Raw genomic sequence first — 20914 nt, 5'->3', positions numbered from 1 at the left:
CTCTTCCCCTCACTTTGATAATGAAAATTTCTGCTTTAAAAAAATGAGTTTAGAATTTTCTTGTGTGAAGGTAAAATTCTACATTCATGGAGCTACATTTTTGTTTTATTGCCAGTTAAAACACAGCTGATAAAACCTTGATAAAACCATGTGGTGATTTTATCTGCCTAACAGATAAATATGTGTCCTCTCTGGATACAATTATGGTTAAGTTACAGTTAGAGGTTTACTGTCCCAGCCCCCAAGAGCTTCCAGGCCAAGTATGGCATTGCCAGACACATGAGACCATTTTGGCCCAGGCTCCAGAACGAGTAAGGAAAATTAGAAGGGAGAAGTGCTCCAGGGTACCCAGGGTTTTTCATGGCTAGTATGAAAGCTCACTCATGAATTCATTCATTCACTCATTCATTCATTATCTATTGTACACGCAGTACTTTCCAAGCACCATATCAAACACTGGGATACAATGGCTTAGTAAGATGGACAGTCTTCCCTGGAAGAGTTTGCAGGGAGGAATGAGGGAAATAGGAAACGGGAGGCCATGAGGGGAGGGTCTGAGAGGCATAATCTATCTGGGAGGACGTCTGTCCTCCCCATTGGATTCCAGTCTCCTGCAAAAGTAAAATGTTCCTGTGAGTCACCCATCCCCTTATAAGCAGCTTCTTGCCCACTGCAGCTACATATTGTCCATTATAACTCGGACCTGTACCCCAACGCCAGCACCGCCAGTGACAAGTCAGAAGGCCTCGCTGTCCTAGCTGTTCTCATAGAGGTAAGAGATGTTAAAAGGGATTTTACATGAAATTTGAAGCTGGGATGATATCAGACTCAGCATTTGGTTCCATGCACACCTGCCTGTTGGATACGCGTGGCTCACTCCCAGTTTGGCTGTGTCTTGCCTCCAGAGCAGGGAGGGGGTGTCCCCTGTAGAGTTCCTTCTCTTTTGGCCTGGAGGCAGCACTTTTTGTGGCTGGGCAGTAGAAATGGGTGTGTCTTTTGTGACATTGCAAAAATGAGCCCTAGTCCCCAGCCCAATTGCATAAGGTGTGGAATTACCCAGTTGGATAGGACATGCGAGTGTGTGTGGGGGGTGGGGGATGGGAATCAGTTCTGCACCATCTGACGCCTGAACCCGTGACACAACTCCTAGCATCCAAGTTCCATCCTTTATATGAACCCTGGAATGAGTTCTTTCCTAACCCCAGAAAGTGGGACTACCTCCTGATTCACTTGCATTATCTTTCCCTAATGAGACAGCATGTACCTTGTTTCTTATTTGCCTTGCATGAACTCACATTCCCTTCAGTTCTGGTTAGAGAACATGCCTTCAGACTCACAGCCAGATCATCAGGAGCACAAGCTATATTCTTGCCCTGGGACACTGCAGCCCCTGTGCCTTGAGCTGGAAACAGCATGTCCTGAGCTACAGGAGGGCAGGACCATTACATGACTGCATGCTAGCCTAGTGTCCCATCACGACCTGGCAGTGGTGACCATGTACACCCAGCCAAGCCTTCTGATTAGCAATTGTTAGTCCAGGCTCAGCCTGTAGGATTCTGTCCCAGTTCAAGCTGCCCTGTCTCTGTTGCAGATGGGCTCCTTCAACCCATCCTATGACAAGATCTTCAGTCACCTTCAAGATGTAAAGTACAAAGGTGAGTGGTTCTGGGATGCTAATTCACCCTCTGTTGAAGCAGGATGTAGTGACTCCCGTGTGACCTGAAGGAAAATGAATGCTGAGGGCAGGTGTTGTGTGTGACTCGTTGGGTCAGATGGCCCAGAAAGGGGCTAGTTCACGTTTCTAGGCTCAGTCATATGCCCAGCTGCTCCTCTGCCATGGAAAGCAAGGACGACACCGTCCCCCAACATGTCTTTCCAGGCCAAGAAGTGCATATTCCAGGTTTTAGCATTGAAGAGCTGCTTCCTGAGAGGCCTGAAGAGTATTATCGCTACAAGGGGTCCCTGACCACACCTCCTTGCAACCCCACTGTGCTCTGGACAGTTTTCAGGAACCCCGTGCAAATTTCCCAGGAGCAGGTAAGTGTCATGCCCCTCAAGGCAGAGACCACGTGCTATCACCCATGTCATAATCAATCACTTACTTTCCTCACTTAGAGTTTCACTGGCAGCTACTCAAATGCTCTCCAAACGTCTTGGGTGCATGGGAAGTGCTGCAGAAATTACCTGGGGCTATCAAGTCAAATAGGAAAATGAATCCGTCTCCATAGTTCTTTAAAAAAGAGGTGTTAAGTTGCATTTCCTACTCTACCCCTCAGTGGATAGCGTTCACCTCTTAGGTGGGAGACAGCACGCTCCCTTCACAGGGGCTGAATAAAGGTAGGATTAGCTTAACACATTGGGGAGCTGGGACTGCATAAATGAGTGAGGTTCTCTGCCCTCCAGAAGCTCACCGTCTACTGCAAAACTGAGCAACAGAAGCCTCGGCAATCATCTCTAACCCTCTCATGTTACAGGTGATGAAAGTGAGGGTTAGAGAGGTGCCGATATTGCGGGATCACCACTGGCTAGTGACAGAGCTAAGACTGGGTTGCTGCCCGTCCCTCTATTCCACAGTCTCAATTCACCGCGAGGAAAAAAGGCTTTCAGGAGCCAGGGCGGGGGTAGTGCTGTGCACTGGCTCATGGCCTGCCCCACCTGTCACCCCCTCCTTGTGTTTCCTTTCTTACAATGAGCTACTGATCTGAGTAAGCGAGAGAAAGGGCAGCAAGTAGGCGGACAGGAATAAAGACGTGATGCATCACGCGGAGAGATGTGCGGGGAAGTGGTAGCATCCTAACCCAGAAACTGCCTTGGAAACAGACTGTGGAATCTATGTGGGTGTATGAAAATTCCATGGAACTGGCAATCACATGGCCTGTGAAATCCTGCCTCCCTCTTTCTGTCCTTTAGATGGGAACCCCCGGGCCCCTCTGATTTAGAATTGGGGTCCAAATCAGGCGCAGGAGAGTAGTGCAGTCTCCAGGAAAGGCTGAGGAGCCCCTCCAGCACTCTAGATTTCCCTAACTGCATGCAGATTTCAGGCACAATCTGGAGCTAACAGCACTAAGCTTCCCCAAGCCTGGGAGGTGGGCAGACAGACCAGCTCACCCCGTGCTCAGTCACCCAGATGCCCGCAGGGACGGGGAGCAGTTCTCTGGCTTTCCCACTGCTGTCTCCTGTGCTACCCACCAAGGCCCTGGAGGCGAGAGCTGGTAGTCTCTTCCTCCCAGAGGTCAGGAAGGGAGCTGTCACTCTGCCTGCAGGGTGTGTTTCTGCTCTTCTCCCCTCAGCTGCTGGCTTTGGAGACAGTTCTATACTTCACACAGGAGAATGACCCGTCCCCCATAGAAATGGTCAATAACTTCCGGCCGGTCCAAAAAATTGATGAGAGGTTGGTGTACATCTCCTTCCGACAAGGTGAGGCGATGCAGCGTGTGTGGGGTGGGGAGGGGGAGTGTGGGGCCAAGGCATCTGTTGAGTATGGAGTTGGGTACCCTGCCCTAAGGCTTTGCCCCAGGTGTGCTTAGGTGGGCTAAGCACACTCTGGCCCTCAAAAGAACCAAAGTTCATGAGCAGCTATTGTGTGTGGGTTTCCCGAGGTCTCACTTCACTCACTTTTGGTTTCCTGGAGTCTTTGTAGGGAAGCACAAGCCAGGGCCTCCAGGAGCATGGGCCAGAGCCCTCATTAGGTCTGGGAGTCTCCCACAGATGGGGGAGGAGAGAATGCTTCGGGGGACCTCTCTGCTCTGGAGACACACCCCTTCTCCCAAGACGCTGGACAGCACCCTTCTCATGAGACCACACTTCTCACTTCTTATTCTGGGCTTTCTTATCATCGAGGCCCATCTCCAGCCTGCTAGGTGATTCACGGCACCACCAGTGTCCAGGGACACTTCTTCGAAAGGAGTCACACCCATGGTCACAAGCAGCTCATGGTCTGATGCAGAAGGGCCCCTCAGGCAAGAAAGCACCTGCACTCACTGCCTTTTTGTTTCATCTACTTGAAGCTTGCTTAAGCACAGGCACATGGGATCTGTATACTAAATGAAACTGAGGAGTTTTATTTATTTCTGATGCTAGGAAAACTCAGTTCTTCCTTTTAAATCTGTCACCATAACTCCCCAGAAGGACATTTAACATCTTTACTTGCTCAGTATCTACATCAATACTGTTGGAAGCTCGGGTTCTGGGGAAGGGGGCTGAAGGAGCACTCTTGGGGCCCACACCCTTCGTCACACTCCACATTTACTTTCTCACTGTAGATGCTTGAGCTGCTCCCAACATGGCAGTCTCGAGTGGTCAGAAGCAGGTAGGCCTGTGGAAGCACCACTTGATCCTCTAACACACCACTTGTGACCGAACTGGGCCAGGTGGCCCCCGTAACCCACTTGCCAGAAAACCAGCTCTCCTTGTCTCACCTGGTACACCTTCCATGTTCCTTTCTTATTGTGTGAGATTATAAACATCACCTACTCTATGGAACATATGAAGGTTGTATTTCAGAGCCCTTGTCAGAAAGCTTTAGAAGCATGCCCTTCTAAATCGACCCCTACCTCTGGTCAGAATTATGTCCTTCTCTGTCAGTTGCTTAATCAAGAAGTGCCCAAGAATTTTTCTTTTGCATTCTCTTCTCTAGATACTACTAGTTAAGGTAGTTTCCCTCTTTCCTTCAATGTTCTGGTCTGAGAACTGAATCTGTGAACAAAGGACCTTCCTAAAAATTGAGAATGTATTGGGTATATGATGACGACTGAAATCTTCTTTCATAGAAAATGCCTCAAATGTACAGAATGACCCCTTTGTGATCTATTCTGCATATAACTTTCTTTCTCTATTCCTCTAAACAGAGTACATAGTAGTCAAAGGTTAAATGGAAATACTTCAACTCTTAAATAAAATAAAAAACTCTGCCTGGAGATAAGAGACTTTGCCCACATAGATCAAGTAGAATTTTGCTTGTGACTCAAAGATAATAATCAGCTCTGTTCTCTGGCCTAGTCTATACAAGTCACAAGTCACGGGGGACAAAGTGACAAAGACTCCCCCTAGTCAGAAGTAGGTTCAAGGCCTCGCTTTGTTTCCTCCTGGCTCTATGATGCAGACAGAGGAGGTCCTTTCTAGAGCCTTGCTTTCCTCGGCCATGGAATAACAGGTTGGACTAGGTGAGCTAATGACTTTCCGGTGCTAACATGTTATGATTCTAAGTGGACACTAACAACTGCCCATCCTGACTTTACATTGCAGGGACAGTGTTTGAGGGCAGATACAGAGGATCAGAAGAAACCACGCAGGAACTTGAGTCTGACATCCCAAAGTAACCCTCCACTTGTAACGATAAACTGTGGCATTGGGAGTAATTAGCCATCTTCTTAGACTGGCTGAGGTCTAAGCTGGCGCTTACAGAGTGGGCAATACAGTCAGAGGTGTAGCCGGGCGCTTCAGTAGACATTCCTGGTCTGGCTCAAGGAGCTTGAGGGGCCTCTAGGCAGAAGCCCACAGACTACGTCTAGGCTTGCAATGTCAAGATCAAAGCCCAAATGCAGCTTTGCCTCTGCCCCTCCTGCACAGCTCACCCAGAGCTGTCCCTCTCAGGAACGCAGGCTGGGCCCAGCTCTCTCCTGCAAGTGAGAACCCATGGCAGTCCAAGGCAAGTCTGTTCATTTGGAGGCTGATTATAGAAACTTGGCCAGAATTCTCCCCTCCGTCTCACTCCCAAAAGATGCAGGCAGCAAACAGGGCTGTTAGCAAGGAGCAACAAGGAGGCAGCTCCAAAGGAAGGAAGGCCTAGACCTCATGCCCCGGGCCATGTGCTTTCACAGGGCCCTCTCACACCACCCTGAAGTGGGCCTCCGACATGCTGTTGAAAAGGAGGGGCTGTTTGATAGTGTGAATCTCGAGCGATTTGGACTCAGTTACTTGTACACTCTGCCAGTGAGGCATGTCTGTAATTAGGTGTGGTTTACTCAGGGTTTTCTCTGGAAGTTGTCAGGAACTACGGAGTTGGAAAATTTCACCAGGAGGAAAATAATGGGTTTTGAGAGGATCTGAGATTTAACCAAATTGGAGAAATTGTGACTGAATTGTTTAACTTGACCCTGCTTTTTCCCCAGCTGTGCTTAGAAAGGAATACAGGACCCAGTCTCTGTCTCAAGAGGTGTATAGTCTAACTATGACTTAGTCCCAGGGAAGAGTTTTCCTGCCCATATACTATTGACATTTGGGGGCTGGGTAATTCTTGTTGGGGGCGGACTCTTCTATGCATTATCATTAGGCAGCCTTGGCTTCTACCCACTAGATGCCCATAGCATCCTCCCACTTATAATAGCCAAAAATGTCTCCAGACATAGCCAAATGTATCTGGGGAAGGAGAAGCAAAATTGCCCCTGATTGAGAACCACCGCCCCAGGGATTGTACATGATTTTCCTAGGCCCAGACTGATATTTTCCAGTCAGATCACAGGATTCTAGAGTTTTATATCACCTTCCCTGGTCTTTAGTCTATTAAAGTATGACCAGCTGGTGATGGTTACCCCTGAAACCATAAAGTTGGGGTTACTAATTAGAACAATCGAACCCAAGGGAAACTCTGATTTGCATTTTTTTTTTTAGAATTTGGGTATTCTTTTTATATAATTGGGTTATGTCCAAGGCTAGAAGAAATGGATGATAAAGAACTATTCACCCTTAAGATTACAAATCTCTTCATCAGGAGTGCAGATGTCTCAGGTAGCAACTCTCTTCAGAATCCCTTCATCATTCTTCTCCCTCCCTTTTGTACAAGTTTTTCTCTTGTAAATCTGTTTTTGGTATAAATGCCCATTCTTTATGGAGAGGTGATAGTCATACCAGGCACTTTTTTCAGCTCTTAAAAGGTGCCTCTTCTAAGTGGCACAAATGGAAAACTTGAGCTGAAGAGGGGAACGAGACTCATTGACCTTAAGGTGGGATCCCCGAGGGAGGGGACGCATCCTGGGACCGTCCTGGATCTAGCAGGAAGTCAGACGCCCAACATGAAGAAGGAGGACTGCAGAAGCAGATTTACAGGCCAGGGGCCCGATTCTTGCTTTCTTCAAAATGACCTCTTTTTAGCCACAGACACCAACACTGGGTCCAGATGGTGACGGTCAATCACACAAGAGCCCGACAAACCTAAATACTAATGTTGTCTAGCCCTATTTTCAACATGTCTGGGCAAGGGAAACTTGAGGGACCAGAGGAAGCCAAAAAGTTTCTATAATCATGTCTTTAGTGGGCCTGCTCTGAGCAACTGCATGTCCCCTGCCAGAGAGCCGGGAGCTGGCTGAGGCACACTTAGACAAGGCACGGCACTGTTGGGGGTGGGGCGAATCTGTGGTGTAGCGTGATTAGAATCTGCTTGACCCTAAGGGAACTGGGTAGTTTTATAAAACCTTTAAAGAAGAAATAGAAAAAAAAAAACTTACAAAGCTAAGATGGCTAATTATCTAATTTTTTTTTAGACCAGAATGTATGCTTTTTGGTTATCAACCTCGTGTTTCTAAAAGTTTCTATTTGTAAATAAAATCTATGAGATGGGAAAGTATCAATTCTTCCAAAGTATCTAAAAGAAAGACCAGAGGAGTGCCTACCTTCCAACTCCCCCTGGATAAAGGGGGCTGAACAGTCAGGAGTAATCATCGAACGTGCTAAGCAATAAAGTCCTAGTCCCTTCACCTAATGCAGTTTAACACACTGTGTTTTCTGAGCACACCCCAAGTTAGGCACTATGGCGAACAGAAAGCCCTACCATGGATGTTGTCTTGCTCCTAACAACAAGCCCCTGGCAGAGAGCAGGCCATGCGCAGGAAAGACAGGGGGCAAAGGGGCCAGGCAGACAGCTGGCGCTGCCCTGGGTGAGGTGGCCCGGCTGCTCCTCCCAGCACTGCCCCCCGACCCCCGGCACCCATCCACAGGGCGTAGGACCTCCTTTAGCATGGCAGCTGCTTTCACGTGCGCACACCATTGACTTTGCCCACACCATTCCCTTTGGGATGCCCCTCACCTCCTCCACCTGAAAGATTCTTTCAAGACCCAATTCTAATCATAGTCTTTCCCATTCCCCTGAAGGTGACTTCAGTCCCCTTCTTCAGTGTGGCCAGAATAACGTGTTCATCTCTGTGATTCTTACTGCACCACAGGATGATTTCTAACTATACAGAAAAAGAAAAAAATGTCTATATCATCCACACACTACAAGCCCCTTAAGTACAGGGGTGATTGGTGTCTTACTCCCTTTGGTGCCTGGCCTTGTGCCTGGTGCTCACAAGTTTGATAGAATGTAACCAGTTGGTCTCCCTGCCCTTCCCCTCACCAGTGTCTTCTCTGCAGAATGATCTGAACAGAAGCCTGAGCGATTGTTCCATTTTAGCTTTGTCTTACTTTGCTTTGCTATCAATTTGGCAACAGCATTAAAATCAATTCACTTGTTAAAGAAAAATTAAAGATTAGAACTTAGCTGCCAAGTTTTGAAGGTCTAAAAGGGAGTTGCCTAGAGGTGCTCTCAGGCTTTCTGTGCTCAGGCCTGATGGGGATAAAAGGCGCAGGTCTCCCCACCGGTCATTCCTTCAGCACAGGCAGCCCGGTCACCAAAGGAAGCTGAGAGGACAGAGCTCGCCAGGCTGGCACTGTGAGCCGCCCCTAGTGCAGCCCGCAGAGCCACATGGCTCTTTCTCCTGGGTCTGCAGTCCTGCGGTCTGGAAGGCAAAGCCTTCAGTTCCCATCAGGGCTGTCGAACACCAGTTCTCTCATGTGATCCAGTGCTATCTTTTTGGCAGATTTATTTGTAGAAATTACTTCTTTACCGGGTTATTTCCTTATAGTGCTAATAAGGAAATGCCCTTGCCCTTCTTACCAAGGCATCATCCAAAGGAGGAGCTAGCATGTTGATTACTTGAGTCTATGACTTGTATTAAGCATAGTAATAAGAGTTTTACCATTCAAAACTGGATTACCAAAACTCTCCTTGCCTCTTTCTATTTTCACTATGTAACATGTCACCTACCAAAATAGTCCATACTTTAAAATACTACTTTGTATTCCTTTTTATTCAAAATTCTGTTTGAATAAGTAGAGTTGTAAATAGACCTAGAAAATGCTAGACTTGTTCCAGGAACCTCAAGCTGTGTCAATGAGGTGCTTGTTCCTCCGGCTGGACCTTTGTTTGCGCTTGAGGCTTCAGAAGACCTCAAAGGCAGTTCAGCCACATCCCTCGGTCCAGCAAGACGCCAATGGAAGATGCAGCTCCTGAGCCAGCCAGACCAGGTAGCAACATCTCTGTGGCAGGCAGCTTGCCAATCTCCTCCAGGGCTCTGTACCTTCCTGGGTGAGGCATATGACAGTCAAGCTCTTCTGTATCTACACGGTTCCTTGTCTGTGTCTTTGCCCGATCTCTCACCCTGACACATCCCAGAGCTCTTGATGGTGAGCAGATGCCTCCCCCACATCTGTATGGCAGGCACCCTTTTACCAGTCAGCTCAGGAGTCCCTTTGCTACGTCCTCATCCCAGTCGCTCTTGTGGGCCATCTCTGTCAACCAGCCTGTCTCCGTTTCTCCTGCCTGTCCCATTGATCTTCAATGGGAACTGCTTGTCTTACCATTCAGAAACAAACCATTTCATTGTTTAATCTAGCTCTGTCTTTCCTGCACCATCTTTGATGCTTGTTCTTGATGGCATCCCAGAGGCTCTGCTGTGACATAGGCTTTGGTTTGTCTCTCTGGGCCTTAGCTCTCCAGTCATCCCAACAGCTCTCCCTGTGCCCCCAAGTCTCCCTGGCTTCCCCTCTCCCTTTAGTTATTAGATGCTTTGGTATCTGCTTCCCATGGGACCCCAGCCCTGTGGGCTTCATCCAGCTCTGTAAAGAACTGCTTCCTTGATGGTTTGTGCTGTCTCGACTGGCAGGGGTTAGCACCCCAACATCTTCCTGCCCTGGGCTTCCTGCAGGGTAGAATTCCTCTTCCGTAGTGGGTTACGCTCTTTGCTTGCTCAGTCAGGCTGCTTTGTTTTTGCTGCAGCAAAGACTTAGCTGAACACATCTGTCCCAGTCTCTAGTGCTTTCCTTGTCTTCATGGCTGCTTGGCCTTTCACCATTTCCAAGGAGAGACGACTTAGGCCCTAACAAGTAGTTTTTGTCCAGGAGCAAGGAACCCAAGCTAAAGCCCTGGATAAAATTAGGCTGTTATTTATAGGGCCTGATGTAGCCAAGGGCACTGCTCAGTGAACCAGGAAAGCCAGAGTCTCCCTCTAGACAAGCCCCTAGGCTGGCTTCTTGAGAAAAGTCCTGTTCCTAGAGGCCCTGCTTTGCAGACTCTGCTCAGCTCCCTAAGACCATGGCATGGAGCACCTCCCCCAGCCCTGGAGCCGGGCTGTGCAGCTGTCTGGGGGTCCTGCGGCTCTCAGGATGCTTGAGCTGACTATGAAAGTAACAACTTCAGAAACTGTCCCATCTGGATGGTTTATCCCAGTGGTCAGTCTTACTAGTAATAGTCTTATGTGGTGAGAACTAGTTTGGTACCACAAGCATCTGGAGTTTTAGGAAGAACAAACATGTTATTTGATCAAAAGGCTTAGAATGGAAGCCATGACTAGCTGGGGGTTTTCTGTGTGGTGGTTGTTATTTTTAAGATTCCAGAGGCCTTGGTCACCTCTAGGTACCTTAAAAAGAAAAAAGAATTACAGTATGCAGAGGCCACAGTCACGCAGGGAACAGAACATATGCCCTATAAACACTTGACACTCTCCCCGGGGGGACACTTATGTCCCGAGTGTCTCCCCAGGCCACAGACTGATCCTTGTGTTCAGGTTACAAGACGAGGCCTGGGGCAGGAATCAGGCCAGGGGAGCCACTCTCTCTGCCTCCTGGGAGGCTGTAGGCTACTGGTGGTGGCTGACAAGAGCCAAGAGAACAGGTCACCCTGTCCTTTGTGGACATCTCCTCTCTTTGCCTGCTCTGTTTATCCTTACAACAGCCCAGGACCACCTGGGGAAGCCAACCAGACTCCCAGGGGCCAGACTTGGACCAGAGCGGCTGCAGACTCAGTATGAGATTATGGAAGGGGACAGTAGGGAAAGGACACAGGGCTGTTGGCTCCGAGGGAATCAGCCAGACTCTGGCCACCCGACAGAAGGGGCGAGAAAAACCTCACCCTGCAGTGTCAGGTCTGCTCCCTCGCTTGTCCAGTGGCCCAAGGGTAGCTTCCTGGCCCTCTGCTGGCATCTCATACTTAGTCAGGGCTCACTCAGGGCGTCGGTTGCCGCAGTGGGCTCTAAGGACACAGGCTCTCCTTAGTGTCGGGCTGGGTGGCTGCCTTCTGCACAGTTCTAGCCTGGAACAAGCAACCCTCCACATGCACACACACTAGAAGTTTCTACTGAAGTCGGAAAACCACCAGGCATGTATAAAGAGAGACTCTCTTTAGAAGGAAGACCTGACTGGGAGAATGGAGAGTAGTTCTAAGAATCTAGAAGAAGCAGGCTGGGTGATCCAGGGGGGTTCGTGACTGGGCTTCTCTGTCTGACTGAAGAAGATGGAGTCACCCATGTCCCCCCCACCCCCCAGGGATGTCCCTGACTGGGGGGATTTCTCCTTAAATCACTGGACACTATTTCAGCCCCACTGACGACTCTGCACCCGCCCCATATATCTGCAACAATAACTTGCTGAGAGAAGCCACAATCCTCCGGTTCCACAGAGAAGAGAAGGGAGGCCTGCATGGAGGAGGAGTGTCTCTAGTTTGTCCAGTGGGGCCAGAGCAAAAATAGATCCAAACTATGATGACAAGATTGGATGGGACAGGGTAGAAATCTGGTGACAGGTTCCAACTAGGCTCTGCCTGCCCCAGCCAGCCAGAACATGGCAGGTTCCTCGCTGAGGTAGAGGGGTAGGTACCAGAGGCGCAGATGACAGCCTGCCCAAGTAGACTCTGATTCTTATCCTTCCTCACCTTCCACTTTAGCCACTTGATATTAAAAGCTGAAGTATTGGCCAAGCCAAGAGACAGCTGTGATTAAAAAGCATCAGAAGGAGGGAACCACTGTGTGAACCCCCTAGGTGGGCAATTACCTCCACCCCATCTGTCTAAGCCTAGTACCTCCAACCAGGCAAAACATAGAGCTTCAACATCGATCAAACAAATGCACCCCGGTTTGACTTGGTTAATTTCCAATCTTTTCCTCCCCCTTTGAAGTGCAAGACCTTACCTACGCAGGACTGAGTCTCGGTATGTGGCCGCTGGCCATGCATGTGCAGCTGGTGATCACTGTGATTCTCTGTGATCCGAGCCTGTGATACTTCCAGCCTAGCCTCCTCTGTGCTTCTCTGTGCTGTAGCTCTGGCCCCTGCCCCCTTCTCACTGCGGGTCTCACCCTCACATCACTATCTGATTTAAAGATGAACTGCCAATCAATCAAATGCTTCTTTAATGAAAGACCTAATCACTCTATACAGCATGCGTACATTCAAAGAGCCCATCTAAGATCTTATGTTGGCCATGGTGGAAAGCCATTGCCTAAAAACATGCCTGAGCCCCATGTGGAGGTTGGGTGGCTGGGTAGGTGACCTTGGGGATGGGCCCCTGGTTGTTTTGGACTGCTTAGGACTGTGCACTAGAACTTGGGGGGCCAACCCTGATAAAGGGGCATCCTAATGGGCCTTAAGTCCAGCAAGTAAAGATGGAGTAAGTTCTTATTCTGTAGCTCAGGTTTCTCCAAGTGTGGTACATGGACCACAGACATCAGCATCAGCCAGAGATGTTTGGTAAAAATGCAGATTCCTGGGCTCCACTCCAGATTGACTCAGTCTCTGAGGGTTGGACTCAAAAGAAGTCTACATTTTAAACAAACTCTCCAGATGATCCTGATACAAGTTTGAGGACTCCTGCTGGAGAATGACCATATTTTGCAAATGGCCCCTTCTAAGTACTCTAGCCAGTCCTGCTAAGCCAAAGACCAGAACCCGAGACCAGATGTGGGGAAAGTACACTTTTCGGTGGATGATTATGCAGCTGTCCTTTGACTTCACACTCACGTGCTGTTGGAAGAGATGAGGGGAAAGGAGGAATGTAATGTGTCCATTGTCTCTTCACCAGGCATCATCCTCTCGGTGGCCCTGGCTGGCGTTCTTGGCGTTTGCATTGTCCTGGCTGTATCTATTTGGCTTTTCAGAAGGAAGAAGAGGTGAGCTGGTTTTGCTTTGAAATAGGAGTGGGTGGCTTATGTGCCCATGAGGATTAATCTGTCTGGGAAAGCAGCCTGCACAATGAAGAGCCCCTGTCACCTGTACCAACACTTATCCTAGGAATGATGGTTCCTTTGCATGAGATGCTGGTCGTTCAAGGCTCATTGTGCTTAGAGCTGAGGTGAGTCTCCAGCCTTGCTGCCATTGCTAAAACCTTGGACAAGTCTCTTGATTTGGCAGGGGGAGGTCCTGTGTGCCTAAATATAAGCAGCAAGGCTATCTTCCTTCTAAGATCTTTACATTTACTGGGGAGACATTGGTTAATTAAACAGGTTTCAAGTGTACAATTCTATAATACATCACTTGTATATTTATTGTGTGTTCACCACCCCTATATAGTATCGTCTTCTTCCATCACCATTTATCCCCCCTTTACCCTCTCCTACTTCCTCCCCAACAGCCTTCCCTCTGATAATCACCATACTGTTGTCTGTGTCTATTAGTGTTTTTTCTTAATCCCTTCACCTTTTCACCCAGCCCCCCAACCCCTGACAGCCCCCGACAGCTGTCAGTCTGTTCTCTGTGAGTCTCTTCCTATTTTGTTTGTTGATTTTGTTAATTAGGTTCCACATATAAGTGAAATGACATGGTATTTGTCTTTTATGAATCCAAAAATGAAAGTGAAGGAAAACTTGGTTTCTTACTCACATTAGCTATTACAGTAATGCCATCTGCTCGTGTTTTTGTTGTCATGTTTACTTTTTTCCTAAAATTGAATTTATTTTTCCTGGTATGAAAAATAAAGGTTGCCAGGAACCCCACTATGGAATTAAAGGTTTGAAGCAGAGGCAGAAATGAGAACTCCTTCAAAATGCAAGCCTAGTATTATCAGGTGTTAAAAAAGAACAGTTGGAAAATGAACAGGTTCCATTTTGGTTAAAGCTTTACTTGCAGCCATTCCCTCCTAAAACCAACAGAATTGGGGAAAGGCCCCCAAAAGAGGAATCTGACCCCTAAAATCTGCCTCATTCCATAGCTGATTCAGGCTGCACTCTACCTCTCTCTCCTCTTTGACTAATAAGACTTATGTGTTCTTGTTCTAGCAGCAAAAAAAGTAACAATAATAAAGGAGTCATTTACAAACCGGCCATCAAGAAGGAGACGGAGGCCCACGCCTGAGGCTCCGGCACTGCAGACCCATCCAATGAAGGACTTTGCTTTGGATGCTACACACTGTGGCTCCCTGGACACTTGAACTACCTGAGGGTTCTATGGCGCTCAACCTGCAGACACGCCAGGCCTTTGAGGGGCCTCTCACTGGGTGCCCCACAGTCCTGATGCTACAGCCCCCCTCTCCATGCGATCGTGGATGGGGAGAGCTCACCAAGGAGGCAGAACTCTGAGCTGTCTGCTTCATCTGCATGAGACCAGTAAGAGGTCTGGATTCTGGGGACACAAACCATGTTGCCTAGCTGGGCTGTTACTGATTGAAAAACACTTTAATTTGGGGGTTCACTCAAGTGCGGTTACAAATGTCCTGGGAATTCTGCTCCTTGTCCAAACCTTCATGCCAGAATGTGCACCCTCTGCAGGTCCTGCTTTTGCTACTGAAGTTTGTTTTCTCAGGGAAGGCAACGCTGTCTTGCCCCAACTTCCTTCTACTGTGACAAAACCTTTAGTCTGACCTTGCAACCTGGGACACTGGGGTGGGGGGCGGGTGGGAAGCATTGATACAGGAAGGGTCAAGGTGTCTGAGACAAAAAAGGAAAGCAAGAGATATTCTTTAAAAGATAGTAAAGGCATTTTCAAAGTCCTGGCCTTTAGATCAGATAGGCCTTAGAGAGGGAGTGAGAAGGCACATGAGATACGGAACATCTCAGAAGCTGTGGGTGTGAGAAGGACAGAGCTTGAGCCCAAGCCCCACCTCCTGCCAGTGGGGCAGGTATGTTTTATGCCCTACAGATTTGATAAATAATTAGGCTGCCCCTTGAAAATGTGCTGTTGCTTTCTCTCTCCTAGAGGAGATGTGCGTTCTGAGCATCTAGAGAAAACAGGCAGATGCAAAGTAATCGAAGAGCTTTGTCTCTTTTGTCCAAATTTAATTCCTGCCACCTTTATGGGGTCCCTACTGTCAACCCGGAACTGGGACTTACCTACCTCTCTGACGTTGGGGATGTCGAGCCATGGCTTACTTCAGATATATTTTCAAGGCCTAACAGCAGAAGTTATCTGTGTCGGGGCTGGCAGCGTGGTATTTAGGGACCTAACTAAGGGAATATGACAAAGATTCCACGTGGTCTTCCCCCCAAGTCCCAAAGGCAGTTTCTGAGAAGCCTTAAGTCCTTCACTCTCCTCCCACTGATGCAAGAGCCCCCTGGAGACCCGTTAGTTCCATGACCGAGGAGCAGCCTCGGCCACCAGCCTCCCTGAGTCCTGCCTCACGGCTCGCAGCGAACTTCCTGGTTCCCAGTCTCATGATGACAGCATGGAATGTCCTCTTGAAGCACCGGTTTCTTTATACCATCTTTTTCCTTCTGTTCCTCCCTCTGACTCTGAAGTCTTCCTCTATTGTCACAACCTTTTGTAGCGACGCAAGCCTGATGTCTCCGTAGCTTATTAGCAGTGTTACACATGACCCAATGGAGCCTAGAAAGTGTGGGTGGGGCCTGCGGCGGCATCCCGACCCTGCCTTTAGCACACCCGATGTTGACCCAATGACAGCAGGGACAACCCCCCAGGACCGAGCAATGCGAATTGGGGAATGCGTTCTTGCCCTTGGCCCGAAGTTGCCAGTCAGAAACAAACAGGAACCACTCCAGAGCTGTGGGACTAGGTCAAAAAGCTGTCTGCACCTTTCATGGGCAAATTTTGTGAGAGAACAGAGATCACTGTACCCGGCACAACAGTTTTCATCAAAAGAAAGGCGTGCTGGCCCTCCTCCCCCTCAGCATAGCCCAGGCCCTTGTTTCCATCCCCTGTGGCTGAGACAAAACCAAGCCAGGGAAGCGAACACGGCTCTCAGAACCAATAGTCAACTTCCCTGCTCGTCCTGATGGGACTCCTGAGGACCCACCTTAGCAACTGGGGAACTTTTCCTCAGGTTTCGCCCATTCCACTAACACCAGTCACCACAAAAGGGAACCAGTGCTGTGGTAAGGGACACAGGACGGCCCTGGCTTCTCTGCCGCTCACTGATGGGGGTCTTGAGTTTCTCTGCTTTGTGGCTTTAGTATCATCTGGTAAAAATTAGAAAAATCTATACTTGTTTTCTTAATAGACATTCTAGGATTTTGCTGCATTGATTCTTAATCCCATTTCAAGTTCAGACCTTAAATTCTTCCTGCCTTCACTAACTTCTTTGAAGGCCTCCTGGCCAGCCCTTGGGGAGCGCAGGGGTCTGCTGCACCCCTCTGTCCCTGTGCCCCAGACGGGCCACAGGCCACTGTGATGAAGGTCCATTCAGCACTTCTGTATGTATTGTATGAATGATTGTAAATGAAGACATACACTGTAAATATGAGAAATTATAAATAAAAAGTTTTTCACATGAGACTGATTTTTTTGGAGGTGAGGTTAAAGCACTACTGTTGGCAAAGAATCTTGAAGTTCCCTATCTATGGTGCCAAGTAACCAATCAGAATGAATAATCATGTTATGTGCATCCAGGTCTTAGAACCTGGCTCCAAAGGAAAACACAGCGAAGTACTTAATCTTTACTGAGCATGGAGGCCTCAGGCGTGTGCAGCCCCAGGGTCACACAGATGCGTACTTAGGGGAGCTGCGAAATCTCAAGTGATTAGGGAAAGAGCCTGGGGAAAAAGTCAGATTTAAACATATTTGGAAAAGACAAAAATGTTCTTAGCTAAAGTGCCATGAGTACAGGAAACGGGCCTTATGTCTCCTTACTAGGTATTGTACCTCATAGGCTGGTAGCCTCTCTTGGTTGCCTGTCACCTTATTTTGGATCCTTTCTGCAAAGCATGCTATCACCCTCCATATTATTTTTTGTCTAATCCCAGATTTCACATTCTGGTTTGCTACAGGAGGCAGCAAGATTATGAATAGGCCCGCCATGGTTTGCTTGAGTTACTTAGAAAAGCTTCCAGCTTTCACTTCAGCTGCCCGAGGACTGAGCTAGGTACAAAAGATGTCAGCCCCCTTCTCTCTCCACAGCCTTACCCCCCCATTCCCGAACTCAAGATTCGCCTGCAGGGAGGATCAGGGAGTGTGGTGGCGTGGACCATGGATGACAGGAGAGTCAAGTCCTCCTTCAGCTTGGCCATTAGCTCCTCACTGATATCCAGCGAAGTGGACAATCTAGAGCTCATAGTCCAGCAGAAATACGATAATATATAATGTAAGACATGTGACATTTTAATGTTCTAGCAGCCACACCAAAGAAACCAGTGACATTAACTTTAATATACTTTATATAACCCAATAGATCCAAAATACTAGAATTTCAATATGTAATCAATATTTTGATATAAAATATTTCCATTTGTTTTTTCATAGTAAGTCTGAAATCTGGTGTGTATTTTACACTTCAAGCATGTCTCAATTCAGACGCTAAATTTCACTGAAAATGTGTGATCTATATTTGAACTTCATAAAATTTACAGCTGAAAAAGCACTCACATACTTGTTCCAAAGATACTTAAAAGTTTCCCAAACAACTGAATCAATCAGCTTTTAAACTTATTAAAATAAAATAAATTGAGTTTCTCAGTTTCACAAACCACAGTCCAAGGGCTCAGCAGGCACACGAGGCCAGGACCAGTACAACCACTGGTCAGAGATGGAACACTAACCATTTCCTTTGGCATCCCCTATGAGCTGGTTAAACCTAGAGGGCTTTCACACAAAAATAAACCCTGGCAGAAAGCTTTAGGGAGGGGTGGGGTGAGGGATGGGGGATGGGAGGTAGAGGATAGGGGGATCCAGGAAGGTGGATATGGAGGGGGGTAGAAAAGGGGGCTGATGGGAAATCAAGGCCAAAGACCAGCTGACCTTAGACCAGTTACCAGTCTCCTCCCACCTCTTTCTCCGTCCTGGCCATGCCCCTCAGCCACCCCCGGGATCCAGGTGCTCAGCAGTGACTCCAGCCTGGGGCACCCCACACCTTTTCAGGAGCTCAAGCTGTGGATGCAAGAGCACCTGGTTAACTGCAGGGGGACCTCAATGCAGGACCCTGGCCGAGTGCTAGCTGCAATACTGCTCAACCCCATCTCCTCAGAGTCCTTAACCTTCCTGCACCTGACAAGGTGTCTACACTCTTCTGGAGCCAGCCAGCCCCAAAGGGGTGAGCACCTGAAACCTCAGTCTCTTGAGTTGCTAGCTGTGCCCCTGGTAGAACAAGCTGCCTTCCTTCCTTCGTGGTGTGGGAAGAAGTCTTGAGACCCACTTACAAGAGGAAATCAGACCTCTAGGGGCACCTGCAGGAAAGTGGAGGTGCCACCTGTGCAGTGGGCACCATTCTGGCATCACCAACCATGTCCACATTGGAAATGGCCTGGCAGGGATGCCTGGCCCAGGGAGTGGAGGGAAGGCGACAACGCCACACAGGAGGATCCCCATGCCCTAGCTGTGCCCCTTTGTTATAGAATGACTGCGCTGAGAGAAGGGCGAAAGTGCTTCGCGGTATGGAATTATTCACCATAAAAATTTACTGCAACCAGGTCAGCATCTCATTATGACTGCAGGTCAACCGGGGATTCAGCATTGCTTCCTACTTGTATACCCTTGACTGTTCCAATGCACCTTTACTCCAACAACCCAGGGAAAGAGGGGCACTGCCCTTATAAGTGGGAAACTAATCAAGGGCTCTGGCTCTGGGCTAAGTCAAGGTCACACAGCTCCTGCAGTGCTAAGGTCTTCAGTGACAGTGTGGGGTCGACCTTCCACAGCTCCAGTGACATGGGAACACCTTCTTATAATAGAATTTACTCTGCTATCTCAATCATGCTGTAACCTCATAAAACCTCTCAGGCTACAGGCACTAAAGGCATGTGTTAATGATATCTGGAAAGTCAACAACAACCTCTTGTCTCCAATCTGACTGGCAACATTAAACCCTGACCTCTGTTCAGGAAAGTCTGATCAAGGATTGACAACTGCAAGTAAGCAAAGGCGTCAGCTCAGCTCCTGGGATAGTAACCTCGCCTCCTAATTCAGCAGAACAAATTCCCAAGGGCACATGCATTGAACTTTCTCTTTTCCTAAAGCTGAACTGGAGCGGAGGAATAAACACACACACACACACGGTATAATTCCATTTGTACAAAATTTTAAAATATGCAAACTAAACTATGGAGACAGAAAGCAGATCAGTAGTTGCCTGGGGATGAGGCGGGGGAGGGTGGAGGAGGAAGGGATTGCAAAGGGGAACAAGAAATTGTTGAACTGATGGATGTGTTTGTTATCTTGATTGTGGTGATGGTTTTTCTACATATGTCAAAACTGTTCAAACTTTACACTTTAAATACGTGGCATTTATCTTATATCAATGATACCTCAATAGAGCTGCCAAAAAAACAAAACAAAAAACAAAAAACCACCCCACACACAGCCAAATGATACCCTGCCCATCCTGGCACTTCCAGCCAGAGCTTATCCTCCTGGAGCATGTAGGAGAAACCCATGGGGTGAGCCCAGGAGGGAGCATGATCTCATTCACCTGGTTGGATATGGCGTCTTGATACCCTAAGTCAAAGTCATTATTTCTGCCTGAGTTCACTCATTTCAAATATTAACTTTTAATTACCTGCAATGAAGGCAACAAACACAGGGCCTATGGGTTCAAGGGCAGACTGAGGCCTCTCTAGCAGCTCCGTGTCAGTAATGACAGAGTCAACTGGCAGGGACTCTTCTAGTGAGGCAGGTAACATAACCAGTCAGTTCATCAGCTGAAACTAGTTTCCCAGGCTACCTAGACAACCAACAACAGCCCTCCTGCATCTTAGTTTCTCTCCTTCCCAACTAGCCAATACATAAACATCTGAAAATCTTTCCTGAATATGGTATGTCCTTTCTGTGGCAAACACGCATGGCCAAGAACTTATTCCCTGCTGCTAGTCATTGGGTGAAATGGGGAATAATCTGTGATACTGTGATATACTAAGAAATATATATTTGGTCCTTGGTTCCGGGCACAGAGTTCTCAGTATGATTCATAGTAAGCACCTAAGCCATACCTAAGTTTATGCTAAAGAGGTGATGCTTGGAGGATGGGGGGCTGCTTGCCACAGGAACCAATCATATGATTAGTGGATTTGAACTTTCAGGCCCACTCCCTGACCTTCAGGGAGGAAAGAGGGGTTGGGAATTTAGTTTAATCACCAATGGCCAATAATTTAATCAATCAGGCCTAGATAATGGAACCTCCATGAAAACCTTAAACTGCAGGTTCAGTTTCCAATACATGAAGGTGCTGAAAGGGTGGTGTGCCTGGTGAGGGCACAGAAGCTCTGTGCACCTTCCCATACCTTGACCTATGTACCTCTTTATCTGGCTGTTCACCTGTATCCTTTGTAATATCCTTTATAATAAACTGGTAGATATAAGTATATGTGAGCTGTTCTAGCAAATTATCAGACCTAAGGAGGGATCATGGGAACCCACAGTTTAAAGCCAGTTAGTCAGAAGCACAAGTGACAACCTGGGATTTTTAGTTGGTGTCTGACGTGGAGGCAGTCTTGTGGGATTGAGCCCTTAATTTGTGAGG

At 48.0% G+C, this 20914-nt stretch overlaps 1 protein-coding gene across 5 annotated transcripts in view; it reads left to right on the top strand.

The window, feature by feature from the left end:
- Nucleotides 1-14897, top strand: part of CA12 (carbonic anhydrase 12) — a 51572-nt gene extending 36675 nt beyond the window's left edge. The window contains exons 5-11 of one of the 5 annotated variants that reach the window (XM_090270731.1): nucleotides 677-772; nucleotides 1592-1655; nucleotides 1880-2037; nucleotides 3291-3417; nucleotides 12203-12235; nucleotides 13103-13190; nucleotides 14298-14897. In XM_090270731.1, the coding sequence (XP_090126857.1) occupies nucleotides 677-772; nucleotides 1592-1655; nucleotides 1880-2037; nucleotides 3291-3417; nucleotides 12203-12235; nucleotides 13103-13190; nucleotides 14298-14370 (639 nt within the window). In that variant the 3' untranslated portion in view covers nucleotides 14371-14897. Of the gene's footprint in view, nucleotides 1-676; nucleotides 773-1591; nucleotides 1656-1879; nucleotides 2038-3290; nucleotides 3418-12202; nucleotides 12236-13102; nucleotides 13191-13311; nucleotides 13367-14294 lie in introns of those variants that run through there. The other 4 variants (XM_090270730.1, XM_090270734.1, XM_090270733.1 and 1 more) reach the window with 4 other exon arrangements.
- Nucleotides 14898-20914: the final 6017 nt, after the last annotated feature.

The sequence above is a fragment of the Furipterus horrens genome, unplaced genomic scaffold (assembly GCF_987537825.1).
Source record: "Furipterus horrens unplaced genomic scaffold, mFurHor1.1.pri manual_scaffold_3, whole genome shotgun sequence".
NCBI lineage: Eukaryota > Metazoa > Chordata > Mammalia > Chiroptera > Furipteridae > Furipterus > Furipterus horrens.
The sequence above is the reverse complement of the archived record's forward strand: the minus strand, read 5'-3'. Positions and strand labels throughout refer to the sequence as shown.